The following is a 14,425-nucleotide window of genomic DNA, read 5'->3' on the forward strand; positions in this document are numbered from 1 at the left end:
GGAGATGCTGATGATAATAATCCCAGTGGGTGCAGTTCAGGCAGGCTGAAGAGGAGGGGTTGGATCCAGAAACTGAGAATAGGCAAATATACAGTTGCAGTAACTATTTCTGTTACTCATGATAACATTGGTGGGTTCACATCATCCAGGCAATGTTTGTAGGTTCTATGGAAGTATGCCATTTTGGTGAAAACCATGCCTATTGAAACCAGGTTTGTTGTGCACTGCTGTTAACTAGGGATAAGGCTAAATGTTAGAAAACGTGGAGTTGAAGTTCATTGTGGTAACGCAGACCTTAGGGCCATCTGTCATTGAAATCTGGATTTTATTACAGAGCTGACTTTTATTCTGCCGTTAATATGTACTACTATCTTACCGTAATGCTACAATCAGCAGCTTCTTTAGTCTTCAACACCACAATTAACACTCTTTTATCTTGTGCCCATTATACCTTTGTCAAATTATTTCTAGTTCCCATTTATCTGACCTTCTACTTTGTTCCACCTGCTTCAGCCTCTTTTACACAGCACAAAATCCATCACTGTTCTCCCTCTCTTTTGCTTTGAAGGAAAAACATAAGGATTGAAACGGTAAGTCTCTTTCCACAGATGCTGCCACAAGTGTTGAGGTTTTCCAGCAGTTTTATTTCAGAGTTCCTGCATCCATAGTATTCTGAGTTTTGAAGGACTTGATTGAGACTGATGACATGTTGAGTGGATTGCCGAACCAATTCTGGCTCAAGATCTGCTTTGACAGCACCTGCCCCCACTTAACTTTATAGTTTATAATCAATAGTTAATTCATATTAAATATGTTAATTTATGGTTTAACATAGGTTGATTCTGGGTTTTAAGGTAAAGGTTGCTATTCAAGATAGAATTTATTTTGTTTGACTCTTGTATAATAAAAATACCTCTGTTTTAAACTGTGAAATGTTGTGGCTTCATTCTTTCAATAAATAACTGGGGTTTCGTATTGCTTTTCGAAACAAGTTACTGATTACAACCAAGCTCATAAGAAACCGCTCACCTGCGCCTAAACCCATGCACTTTTCCAGGTTAAAACTCCTCCCAATAACATCCTTTGTACAATGTCATTTTATTTAATACTTGAGAAAAACAAATATTAATATAAATATTTAATATTAAATATTAGTAAGACAAAACAAGTAGGACAAACATAGCTTACCTTGTTCTTTTCGAAAAAACATTTTGACCCGAAGGAAAAAAGCAGTGGCTCTTCGTAATCCAAAGGATGCTTACGGTGAACATCATCAGCTTTATACTGAAGCATTCGCCCAGTTTTATTCATCATCCAATAGGGGCTGTACAATTCTAGCATCACATGTCCAACATTGTATGTTGTAAGGATTGCAATATCCATTTCACTCTCTTCACCATCAAAATATGAGTTAAATTTGATTAATTCAATATCTGTTTGATTGCTTTTGATTTCATATTCTCCTGCCCAGTTATGTTCCAAGTAGTCAATAATAGTCAGTGTCAATTTAGATTTATCCAGAACAGCATCATGAAGCTGGGCAGAATGTCCTTCATCAAGAGTCAACTTCTGTTTCATACTTTTCTGCAACAACAGTTATTTTAAAGTAGCTACAATTACTGTATTCATTTTTCAACATGTTCAGTATATTTGTATGTGTAAAAATATGTTCTGACAATGGGGACTAAAATTGCATTGCTGTACAATTTAAAGCAGGAATTCACAAACCTCTGAAGTAGTGTCAGGGCCATTGCTGGGTTATACTAGATATTAGTTCAATAGCATTGTTATGCAGTTGTTGCATTAAGCTAAATATGAACATAACTGAAAATTAGAAAAAATGAGAAAGACGTACAGATAAAATATGAAAATTATTTTTGCACTCCTAGTCTTACATTCATTACTCATGCCTTTGAAGCAGGCAATATTACAAGACCCTATGAAAAGAATTTCAATAACCAACTTATGAAAGAGATAATACTATTGAAAATTTGGAGAATAACAAAATCCATGTGTAAAACTGTTAAGATGTACTGTGACGTGGAAAATAAGAAATTCATGACAGAATTATGATGCAATCAATGAGCCAGAATTGTTTAGCAGGTTTGGCAATCTTTAATGTAATATAAGCTAGTGAGTTTCAATGTTTTGAAGTGCTCCACATATGCCATTCTGAGAGTTAGTATGCAATACACTACTACTGACTCTTGGAAGCCTACTGTCATTTGAAGTTCACTTGAGCATAGTTTGGCAGTGGATGGGACTTCCATTCACCCTTGAAAAGAAGTTTTGTCCGAGAGAGCTGTCAGCCAATAAGATTGGACACAGAAGCGAGACTTCAGCACTCTGGCTGGAACCAAGTCTGTTGTAAAGGTAAGCTCCAGGGATGCCAAATGTAGAAGAGTCAGAGGGTAATTTGGGATGCACGGGAAGGGAGGGCCAGAGCTCTAAAGGTCCCGGACAGGAGGGCACCCCAAATTTGAAGGGCTTATAGATTGAAGTATTCCACCACCCCATTTCCACCTGAGATGGCAAGTTTTCTTCTGCTTCCCACCTTACTCATACTCTCTGCCACCAGCCTATGAATTAAGGCTGGACATGAAAAAGCCTTTAAATGGCCACATAAGGGCCATAACAGGGTAAAGGATAGGTTTTGTGCCCAAGGCTTTGCACGCCCAGTCATGAATTTGCTTCTGGGTTGGGGTGGGTGGGATCCCAAGGGGAATCCCAGCCATTCAATTTTACACTCCCTGTCTCAGAACCCTCCTTGGGTGGGAACATAAAATTCTGTCCCCTGTAAAATGAGTGATATTGCTAATCCAAAGTAGCTGGATTGCATTTATGTTAAAATTACAGAACAAATCTTGAGATGATATAAATAGTCGACAACTTAAAAAGTCATCATATTGTAATGAGGGCCCCTTCTACATTTACACTAAAAACACTGGCTGCTGTAGCTGTGACTTGCACCCCAAACCCGTTCACCGCTTCACTTCCTTATTTTTATTCCAATTGTTGCCGCTTCTCAGCTTTTTGCCTCTGATCTTCAATCCCCTCTTCCAATCAGTTACCCATCTTCCATATAGGACATTTTGCTGCATAAAAGGTACTTTAGGTGTGCAAATTATGAAGATTGATATTTAGTTTTTGAAGTTCGAGTTAGCTTATTTTTTAAAAAAATTCATTCATGGGGCATGGGCATTGCTCTTGAAATGGAGTGGCTTGCTAGGACATTTCAGTAGAGAGTCAACTGTATTGCTGTGGCTCTGAAGTCACACGTAGGCCAGACTAGGTAAAGATGGCAGATCTCCTTCGCTAAGGGACATTAGTGAACCAAAATGATTTATCTAACAATCAACAATGGTTTCATGATCAGTAGATTCTTAATTCCAGATTTTTTTTTATTGAAGTCAAATTCCATCATCCGCTGTGGTGGGATTCGAATCCGAGTCCCCAGAACATCAGCTGAGTTTCTGGATTAACAATCTAGCATCGATATAGGCCATAGCCTCCCCTTTATATTGGTTAGTGTGCTTTTCAAATCAGCCAATCAATATATCTAAGGTCATGTGTCTTGCACCTTAGCACTTTGAAGATGGGTATCTCAACCAATGAGATTACAAGATTACAGTGAAACTGTTGACATTATCATCAAGACCCAAACACAGCTTTGTTCTCTTTTAAGAGGGGGCCATATGGGGTTCTGGTCTGAAAAAATTAGGTAAGGTAGCTGACAGAAACTGAACACCTATAAAAGGTTATAAAAATCAGTTTTGCTTTTTCTAGAACACAAGAGATCTGTTGGTCAACTGTCTTTCAGACAGTGTTTATATGGAAAAATTGCCAAAAGCAACACAGAAAGAACAGCTGCCTTAGCTTAGTAAAGTTTCCACCACTGCATAACATATTGCGAGATACTCAGTTGTTGACTGGTTGCTTTGCTTAGTGACATCATATTTTCATAAAATTGCAGAAGGATTTATTAAATTACTTTAACATGAATCAGAGTTCTACGCAAAACAGGTAATGAAATAAAAGTCTGTTGATAGAATTAATAAACTGTATGATTAATGATGAATAGCTAATAAATGATTGAGCAGGAATAACTAGAATGTGCTACTTTATTCTTTAGTAGATTGCAGTTATTGTGAATTAGAACTCTTAACAGTAATAGTGTGTGGGATTTACCATGCAACCCACTGTGTGTTTTGTGTTGGTGGGAGGCAGCCTGCCATTGGTTGACAGTGGAATCTTATGGTTGGTGGTAAGATCCATTGTCAAAAGGGTTTCCTGTTGAATATACCCCTCTCTGCCGGGAAATCCGCAGCGGAGCTGGCCGTCAGTGGGATTAGAAGGTCCAACAGGAACGGCCGGAAAGCAGTGTCCCTGGGTTCCCATTTCTGGCAATAAAATTTTACTCAATGTGGAGAAAGAATAACTGAGGAAAATAAATGTAATCATCAATACAGATACCTACATAAAATACACAGGCAAACTTACCTCCGTTAAGGAAACACTGACAGTATAAGGCAAGAGGTTTTGAAGAATTGCACTAGGCCATAAATGAAGAACGTAAGCATTATTAGTTTCATCGGAATTGTCAGAGGCCAGTGTGTCGTGCATTGCAACTATATTGATCGTTACAGAATCCAGCTCATCACCTTGAGAAAATTGGCATTTGCGCTGAAATATTATTTCAGTACTTGGGTTTACATGACCAAATGTGATAGCTTCACAAAGATCGAGTTTCTTGTCTTTCAGTACCAGTTGCAAGCGAAGATCTGATCTGTAATTCATTAAACAAATAACAGGTCAAAATGAAATAAACAGAAAATACTGGAAAAATGTAGCAGGTCTGACAGCATCTGTGGGGAGAGAATAGAGCCAGCGTTCTGAGTCAGGATGACCCTTCGTTAAAGCTGAGGATTAAAAAAAAACTCAGACAAGATTTATACTACCTGGGGAGGGGAACTGTAATTGATAAAAATGAAGTGGATGAAAGGAATGTAAATGGCGATGATAAAGGCTGAGAAAGGTGTTAATAGTGTCCATTAAGAAATTGAACATCCAACATTCACAGTATTTAGTTTTTATGTTGAAATAAGGTAATTGAAATCTCAGTAAGAAAAAGAAAAACAAAGTTAATATTTCGGAAGTTCCAAAGTTATCATACTGGACTCAAAACATTAACTCCATTTCTCTCTTCACAATGCTGCCAGCACTCTTTGTATTTCAGATCTCCAACATCAGTATTTTGCTTTTATTATACAAGTTTAAAAAAATGCAACCTACAATTTGAAGGATTTAAAAACTGACAAAATATTAGTAAAATCACAAGAAAACCTTTTCTGCTCTGCTTGGGAAAGCAAAGGTTATCAACATAAATATGCATTTTTATCATAGAAAATATCCAAATAACTTCACAAGAAATGGAAGAAAAATGGCATTAAACCAAATATTGAGAAGTTAAAGGGGAAACAAAGCCTAATTAAGGATATGGATTTTAATCTGTGACTTGATGTGGAGAAGGAAGTACAAATATAGATGAGTTCAGAGACGGAATGCTAAACTAAAGATATAGCATGTAATGGTGGTGGAAAGGCACAGGGTCATGCGCAGGAGGCCAGAATAATGGAGAAAATGTTTTGTTGGGGATGACATAGCACTGAAGGTTACTTTGAGACTACGCAGGGATTGAAAGAAAGATGAAAATTTTGAATTGCAGGCATCCAAGAATGAGAAAGGAAAACGGTGTGCGCGAACGGGACATGCCATTAAAATGGATATGTAAAACAGGATTTTTGTGAGTTATATTTTATGGAAGGTGTAGAAAACAGGCAGCTGAAAAACAAGGAAAAAGCAAAAACATGAATAAGGATTTCAATAACAGATGGATTGAGGTAGGGGATGAGACTAATGGTTTAGGGAGCTGAATGTAGGTCTTTATGGTGGAAAAATAGGAGGTTGCAAACTTAGCTTGGGTTTGAAAATGACATTGCGGTAAACCAATTTGAGGGGACAATAAAGGGATTATTAAAGATTGTAGGGGAAAGCTTTGGTCTTCTCAGTGTTAAGCTAGAAGACACTGGATTTAGCAAGACTCCATCTCAGAAGTGTATGATATTCATGGAGGGAACAAGTTAGGAAAAAATGGTCAAAAGGCACAACTTGATTCTTTTAGCTGACGTTCGGAGGGAATTTTAATACACTAGTACATGGTGGCAGAGGGGCAAGGTTAAACTCTTAAAAATCTGAAACAAGGCCCATACCTGCCACAAATGATTAACAGGCCAGATGGCGCATGAGATTCAGAGGTTAAGTGAGTTTTTGAGCACAGTTAATTAAATGAAAACAGGGATGCTTTCCTCACTCTGCCTGTTAGCTAACTCTCAGCTAACCTGTCAGCATGCTTAGCTACCATCAAAAATCACTAAAGTAGGTGTTTGGTGTTAATTATTGTTTCTGGACCTTTCTACATATAAATTAATGTCCAGTTTTCTATGTTATAACAATGGGTGGGATTCTTGAGCCACACCTGCCTCAAGAACTGGAAATTTCCACCCAAGCCCAATAGATTTTCTATTTCGCCTGCTACCATTCCCACAATGGACAAGGTGGGAGCATTTCAGCCATGACTACACTTTAGAATTATTTCACTGGCTGTGAAGCACATGCAATAGCCTGAGGTCATGATAGATGCTTATATAAATGCAAGTTATTCTTTTGTTTGCAAATATTCTGATTGTGATGTTAATAACCAGCAGAAACAAAACTATGAATCGTAGTGAGATCTGATAGCTGGCTTAAAATTTTTCTGAAATGCTACATGAAGCCAATGCAGGGACTAAATCAGTTAAGTCCACAATTTTAAAATCTTTGAGTTTAGAATTTATATCCCCATGTTCCCTTCATGGTTTCATCCATTTTAATCTGTAAAATGTCCTCCAGCCCTACAACTCTGCAAGATCTCTGCACTCTTCCAAATGTGCACTTTGCAAATCTTCAGTTTTCATAGTTTCACCGTTGCATTATGTGCTTTCAGCTGCTAAAGACTAAACTCTGGGATTCCCTCAGATCTCTCCCTCTCTTCCTTTTGGATCCACTTTAAAATCTACCTCTTTGTTTTTTGGTCAGCTCTCCCAATATCTTTTTCTGACGTGGTGTCATATTTTGTCTGATAACACAAAGTGAAGTGCCTTTGAAGGCTTTATTATTTTAAAGGCATTTATACAAATACATAATTAAAATAATGAAAAATGCTGAAGACTGGCAATTTATTTTGGTTGTGCAACACAATGTGTTTGGCATTTTAACCTGCTTAAAGTAAATAGATTAATGAAGTTAAAACAGCACATGAAACAATTTTATTCCTAACCAATTTTACTTAATTTAATACCTAACCTAACCTAATTTTATACCTAACGTGGGGCGGCATGGTAGCACAGAGGTGAGCACTGCTGCTTCATAGCTCCAGGGACCTGGGTTCGATTTTGGCTTGGGTCACTGTCTGTGTGGAGTTTGCACATTCTCCTCATGTCTGCGTGGGTTTCTTCCGGGTGCTCCAGTTTCCTCCCACAGTCCAAAGACGTGCAGGTTAGGTCGATTGGCCATGCTAAATTGACCGTAGATGCGTAGGTTTGAGGATTAGTTCGTAAAATATGTAAGGATATGGGGGTAGGGCCTAGGTGGGATTGTGGTTGGTGCAGACTCGATGGGCCGAATGGCCTCTCTCTGTACTGTAGGGTTTCTATGATTTCTATGATATTCGTATGTCCCAAAATAAATTGAAATGACAGTCTGGTCAGCTTCTGAAAGGAAAGATCCATTAACCTGATTTAAAGGAGAGTCCTAACTGAAGCCTTTATATAATAAAAGGAAATACTAGAAATGCACAGCAAATGTTTTAGCACTGAAAGGAAAAGAAAGTTATGACAACAATGTGTGGCGCTCCTTCAGTGGAACCAAACACTTCCATCGCCCAAAAAAGTAAACTTGAGAATGTAGTTATCAGGAAAGGCTGACCAAAGTGTTTTTTTCCCCCTCTAGAAATAGGTGGGACAGGGAGAAAGGGGAACTATTAGAATTTAAAATTATGGTGTGCCTTTGATAAAGTAGACAATGGGAAGATGTTTCTACATGTGAATGAGTCTAAAACTAGAGGCTATACAAGCTAGTCAGCAATAAATTTAGTAATTAATTCAGGAGAATTGCCTTTATATACAGACTAAAACATGGAACCTACTATCACAAAGAGTAATGAGGTTATTAGTATAGGTATATTAAAGGAGAAGGTAGATAAGGACATGAAAGAGAAGATTATGCTGAGGGGGGTGAGATGAAGTAAGATGGAAAGAGGCTTGTGTGAAACATAAACATCTGCTTAAGACCAATGGTACAATGACATGTTTCTGTGCTGAAAATTCTACATAATGCTATTTGTTGAGATATACTGACATCTATTAGACTGAACCATAGAAGTAGTAATGAAAAACGAATTTCACCTCAGGTTCTTTTATTCATTCTGTAATGCAGGAATAGTTTTAAACTTGATGCAAATTGTCCCATGAAAAATACAATATTTAGAAATAAATATTATAAAATTCAAATACCGATAAGAAAGTAGAGGGATGCTGAACTCTTCATTTGGCTGAATTGTACCAAGAATCTTCAAGTTAGATTCCACATCTTCATACACATTGAAAGGTACTGAAAAATGATTCTTTACCTGTAAATTAAGGTTTAATTCAATTAAAATATTCTAAATTTAATACAGAAATTCCAACTACATCCAGATAAAACATTTACATAATTGATTAACTTCTTATTTCAAAATTGGATATATCAGTGACAGGTAGCTTGTAAAACTGCCTGAAATACTGCTTTTTACAAAGCACTTCATTTGCATGTGTTGATATGAAATTACATCAATCATATTAGTCCTACCTGCACTGGTATAGTGTATCATGTTTGTAAGGCAACCGTTAACTAAAATGACTGAGAAACATTACCTATGTGATGGAAGGACATTGTTGCCAAGTGCCCACACTAGTCTGTGAGGTAATGTATCTGAAAAGGACAGATAGATCGAGCTAAGCCAGATAGGCAGACAGCTTTGACGAAGGGTCAACTGGACTCGAAATGTAAGCTCTTTTCTCTCTTTACAGATGCTGCTAGACCTCCTGAGATTATCCAGCATTTTCTCTTTTGGTATCCTTTCTTTCGTTGTATTGGATAAGAAAAATCGAAAACTGACTTGCACTTAATTACCATCTTTCATGCCAGGTTGGGGTCTCAAGGTGCTTTACAACCAATGAAGTACTTTTGAAGTGTAGTCACTGTTATTATGCAGAAAGAGGCAATCATTTGTGCACAACTAGCTCCCTCGAATAGCAATGTAATCATGACCAGATAATCTGTTCTTTGTGCTATTGATTGAGGAACTGTTAATGAACAGGGAACAACGCCAATTCAAAAGGTCTCAGATTCCTATTGGAAAATGTACTATGGGTTCTTTCATGCAAAATATCACATAAAAAATAATTTCCTGGACAACTGTCTTCAGTTTAAGCAGATCATGGGCTACTTCTGCTGCAAAAATTGAAACTACCGGGAATGTCAAGTGACCTGCGCAGAGCCCAGTTATTAGGGAGAAATTCATACAAAGTGGATGAGTACACTCATTGTTCTGTTGTAAGATTAAAGAGGGTAAGAACAGATTTTTATGGGTGCTTATGTCAGCAAAACAGCTCCTTATTTGGGGAGTATATGGAGTCCCTTGCTGTTGTATTCCATTTTGGGCTTACTGTTTTGCTCTGTTTCATATTCATATTTATCTGCAAAACACATAAGCACATTAAACAATAGAAATAAATTAATTAACAAATTATGCATTAGAAGGGTTAACATTTCTATAACAGCCATATCTGAAAAAAATGCAATAGCTAATATGAACAGAATACCTGAACAGGAGAACGAATTGTTATTCTTTTGCTTCCTTGGATTGCATCAATCTGACATACAATGGATCGCTCAACAGTTGATTCCTCATGCATAATATTGTACAGACGACGGCCTAATTTAGTTAGTGGAATCTTGTCTGCAGGAGTGTGGCCTTGAGGTGCTGCATGCAATGAAATTTAACAAGAAAAATGGTTTATTTAACTAGAGTGATGGAGTATTCTAGTGATTTACATTATTTATTTGCTGTTGGAAACATTCAATTCCACGTTAGTTTCAGATAATAAATCAACACTGATTGTCGATGCCTCTTGGCAGCAAATTAGTACATACAAAATTTAAAAACGTGCGCACATAATTATACTTTACTCAATAGTTTCCAAATATGCATGTCTTTTGAAAAAAGTACTTTCCATAAAATATTTCACATATATAGCAATTTTATATACTTTTCTTGTAAATCTCAAGAAAGATTACCTACCTCATATTTTTCCAAAGTGTGCTAAACCTGTCACTATGTCATCTGTCAAGGTATACATAGCGAGGGGGATTGAATATAAAAGTAGGGAGGTCTTGCTGCAGCTGTATAGGGCATTGGTGAGGCCGCAGCTGGAGTACTGTGTGCAGTTTTGGGCGCCGCACCTGCGCAAGGATATTTTGGCCCTGGAGGGAGTGCAGAGGAGGTTTACTAGGCTGATACCGGAGTTGAGGGGATTGAGCTATGAGGAGAGGCTGAATAAACTAGGCTTGTACTCGTTAGAGTTTAGAAGAATGAGGGGAGATCTCATTGAGACGTATAAGATGATGAATGGGATGGATAGGATAGAGGTGGAGAGACTCTTCCCGCTCAAAAAAGACAGTAGGACTAGGGGGCACAGCCTCAAGATAAAGGGGAGGCGGTTTAGAACGGAGTTGAGGAGGAACTTCTTCACTCAAAGGGTGGTGAATCTCTGGAATTCTCTGCCCGTTGAAGTGGTGGAGGCTGCCTCGCTAAATATTTTTAAGAAGCGGGTTGATGGGTTCTTGATAAGAGAGGGGATTAAGGGTTATGGGGAGAGGGCGGGAAAGTGGAACTGAGCCACAACAGATCAGCCATGATCTTATTGAATGGCGGGGCAGGCTCGAAGGGCTAGATGGCCTACTCCTGCTCCTATTTCTTATGTTCTTATGTTCTTATATGAGGTAGGGAGCAAATGGAATGCACGAGGCCACTCTTGTTTTAAGATCTGTGTACATTAGAAAAAAGCCTCACACCTTCTATGCTGTATATAAACCATTGGACGATTGTGACTTCTTTAAACTAACATAGTAAATATCAGTGAGACTTTTATCATTGTAAATTCAGTAGCTGCAACTAAACAAATATATTCAAGTATCCCTTCAATATAATATAATGTCCCAGGGCTCTACAGTTTTGTGAGCAAAGTTAGAGCTCAGGAAGAAAAGTGACAATGGATAGGAAATTAGCTGAGAAAAAGTAATTGTGAATGACTTATTTTTCATCCTGGAGGAAGGTTTGTAGTGGAAATCCCCAGCAGCCAGCGTGAGAGCCCTTGTTCTTCCAGATATATGTATTAATACTAGACTTTGATTATATAGGGCACAATTTCACAACTTTCAGATGATAGAAAACTTACAACTATTTTGAACAATGAGGAGGATACTATAGCACTTTAAAAGGACAGACAGGTTGTTGGAATGGGTAGAGAACAGAAGCTAATACAAAATAAAGACTACAACTCTAAAGGGGAAGAGGAGGAACCTGGGTGCACATGTACATACAGCACTCAAGGTGTCAGGACAGTTGGAGAATGCACACAGTATCCTGGATTTTATGAATAGGGCATAGAGTAAGCAATGCTATAAAACACTGTGGTGGTAGTGGGTGTGCGTGGGTGGCATTTGCCTCCCAAAAGTTCTAAGTGTCAAATTCACGGGAAAACTGGAGTAATCCATGCTGGTTTTCCAGTAAGAATTCATACTAGAATCCCCCACACTCTGTACGCCGCCAGCATGAATATCATTAAATGTCAGAGGACAAGGCCTACTCCCACATGGGAGACTGTAATTAACAGACCTCTAACAGCCTCCCTTTTTGCTGGCCAGCGCGAGACCACTGCATTCCCCAAACACCCCATAGCCTGATCACGGCCCCTCCACGATTCCGAGGCCCAACCCCACCCTCCCACCACTGCCCCCCACCCCACACTCTCCAGCCTCTCCCCCCAATCCCTCACTCCCAGCTCACCACACACTAATCGCTTTCATCCCTCTTGACCCCACCCTAAGCCTCCCCATCATGCCCCACTCCCATGGCACTGCCCCATGTCTGATGGGCAGTGCCAAAGTGTCCCCAGGCCTGGGCATTTTGTCCCTTGGACAGTGCCAGGGGTCACAGGGGCACCATTCCCTGCCACGCAACCCCCAGGGGGCCCGGATTGCACCCTTTCACTCCAGCAGGGTCGTCCTGATAGTTCCCCAAAAGTGGGGACCTACTGTAAACCCCATTGGAAATACTCTGGCTGAGTGGGAGAGGCTAATGGGCCTGGAAAATTCAATCCCAGCCTGCTAATCACATCGAAATGACATTAAAAATTGATGCAAGCAGCTTACCTAGTGTTCCCACCAATTTCCAGCATAGATCTGATGGTGCCAGAAATCCAGCGCTGAGAGATGTGCGCGCAGCGGATGTGCACGCACGAATCTCGCGCATGTATGGACGTGAGATTCTCCCACAACTCTGCACTAGAACAGTAGCATGGTGAGGTGGGAGAATTGCCCACTAGTTCTGGATACCACACTTTAGGAACGATGTGGAGTCTTTAGAAAACGGTGTAGAAAAGATTCATGAGAATGGTAGAGATGAGGAATTTCAGTTACAAAGGAAGATTGCAGAAGTCTGGACTGCTTTTGGAGGAGAAAGTTGAGAGCAGATTTGTTAATAGTATTCAAAGTCATGAAGGCGCTAAATGGAATAGCAAGAGAGAAACTGTTCTCATTGGTGGAAGGATCGAGAATCAAATGAACTAGCAGAAGCAGCAAGGCTACAAGAGGAAAAACTTTTCTACAAATATATCCCCAAAATTCTGCTTGCTTGCCATTTCAATTCACCATCTTGCTCTCATGCTCACATTTCTGTCTTTGACCTGCTGCAGTGGTCCAGTGAAGGCCAATGCAAGCTAGATGAACAGCATCTCATTTTCCAATTAGGCACTTTGCACTCTTCTGGACTCAAAATTGAGTTAATCAAACGCAGACCAAAAGCTCTAACCTGCATGTTTCCCTCCCCCACCCAACCCTAATGCCACTTTGTATCTTGTATTCATGTTTTAGCCTTCAGTCAGAGCTAACCTTTATAACAGCTTCATTGCACCATGCTTCGTTTCTTTACTACTACCATCATAACTTCCTTTGCCTTAATGTTTTATGTCATATGTCCCTCTCCCTTTAACCTATCTATGCTTGATCTTTCCTGATGTGGCATCTGATCCCACTCCCCCCTTTTCAGTGTTTAATTCACTGTCATTTCTCTTCCACAAATGCCTACCTTGAAGAAGTTCTGCTTTTCTATTTTATGGAATTTCAATTTGCATTCTTCATTGCTTTCCAATTTCCTCCTGGTGTTTGATAAAGAATTTACCAAAGCTTCTTTTTACTGCCACATCTCCTTCCTCAGCAACCATCTCTGGCTCTGACTTATTCCATGTGGAATCCAAATGAAGTTCCATTCTTCATGTTTCAAATCCACCCAGGATGACAGCTATCTCTGAGGCACACAAAGTTCCTCAGTATGCTGTTCCCACTGCATTCAGAGATCTACACTCGGTATCATATGCTGCCACACACACACACACACCCAACCTCTCTCTCCAAAAGCACCGATTCACCCTGTTTCAAAGATGCCCTGATTCCGAGTTTTATTTCATTTTTCATCTCATCTGATGCTTTAACAAGAAACCTTTTCTCTTACTTTCAGATATTAAGAAACAAGCTCCAAAAAAATGAGTACTGGATCCTTCATCTTCTTCCATTCCTTCTGACCTCATCTCTTCTAATCCCACCTCTTGCAATATATTCATTATGTACTCTTGCCTTCCCCTCTCTTACCACAATGAATTTCAGGCTTGGCACAATGTTGAATTCTTCTATTGCCTGTGTTTTCTTCTTTGGGCAGGAGTCCTCCCCTCACTTAATGGACAATTTCACCCATTTCCAATACTCTCCCTCCACCTGGACTCCATCCATCTGATCTCTTATTCATTCTTTGCACCCTTCATCCTCTCTAACCTGCTTCTTCTCAAATTGTTGCACTCCATTCTCTTTGTTATCAAACTTACTCAAATGCAGTGTTGCTGCTCTCTACCTTGTAAAAGCTGAGTACCAACTCTCAAGACATTTCTTCTTGCCTGCTCCTGGATCATGACACTACCACTGAACGTCAAGTCAGTCACTGACCTCATCCCCTCTG

At 39.3% G+C, this 14,425-nt stretch overlaps 1 protein-coding gene across 4 annotated transcripts in view; it reads right to left on the reverse strand.

Moving 5' to 3' along the window:
• The window catches only part of vps13a (vacuolar protein sorting 13 homolog A), a 405,759-nt gene that overhangs the window by 128,465 nt on the left and 262,869 nt on the right, over positions 1-14,425 (reverse strand). For all 4 annotated transcript variants that reach the window (XM_080188886.1, XM_080188884.1, XM_080188883.1 and 1 more), the window contains 4 exons: positions 9,960-10,120; positions 8,610-8,725; positions 4,501-4,786; positions 1,189-1,584 (listed from right to left, as the gene is read on the reverse strand). In XM_080188886.1, coding sequence (XP_080045012.1) covers positions 1,189-1,584; positions 4,501-4,786; positions 8,610-8,725; positions 9,960-10,120 — 959 coding nt within the window. The remainder of the gene's footprint in view (positions 1-1,188; positions 1,585-4,500; positions 4,787-8,609; positions 8,726-9,959; positions 10,121-14,425) is intronic.

The sequence above is a fragment of the Carcharhinus amblyrhynchos genome, chromosome 5 (assembly GCF_965287045.1).
Source record: "Carcharhinus amblyrhynchos chromosome 5, sCarAmb.v2.hapA, whole genome shotgun sequence".
In the NCBI taxonomy this organism is placed as follows: Eukaryota; Metazoa; Chordata; class Chondrichthyes; order Carcharhiniformes; family Carcharhinidae; genus Carcharhinus; species Carcharhinus amblyrhynchos.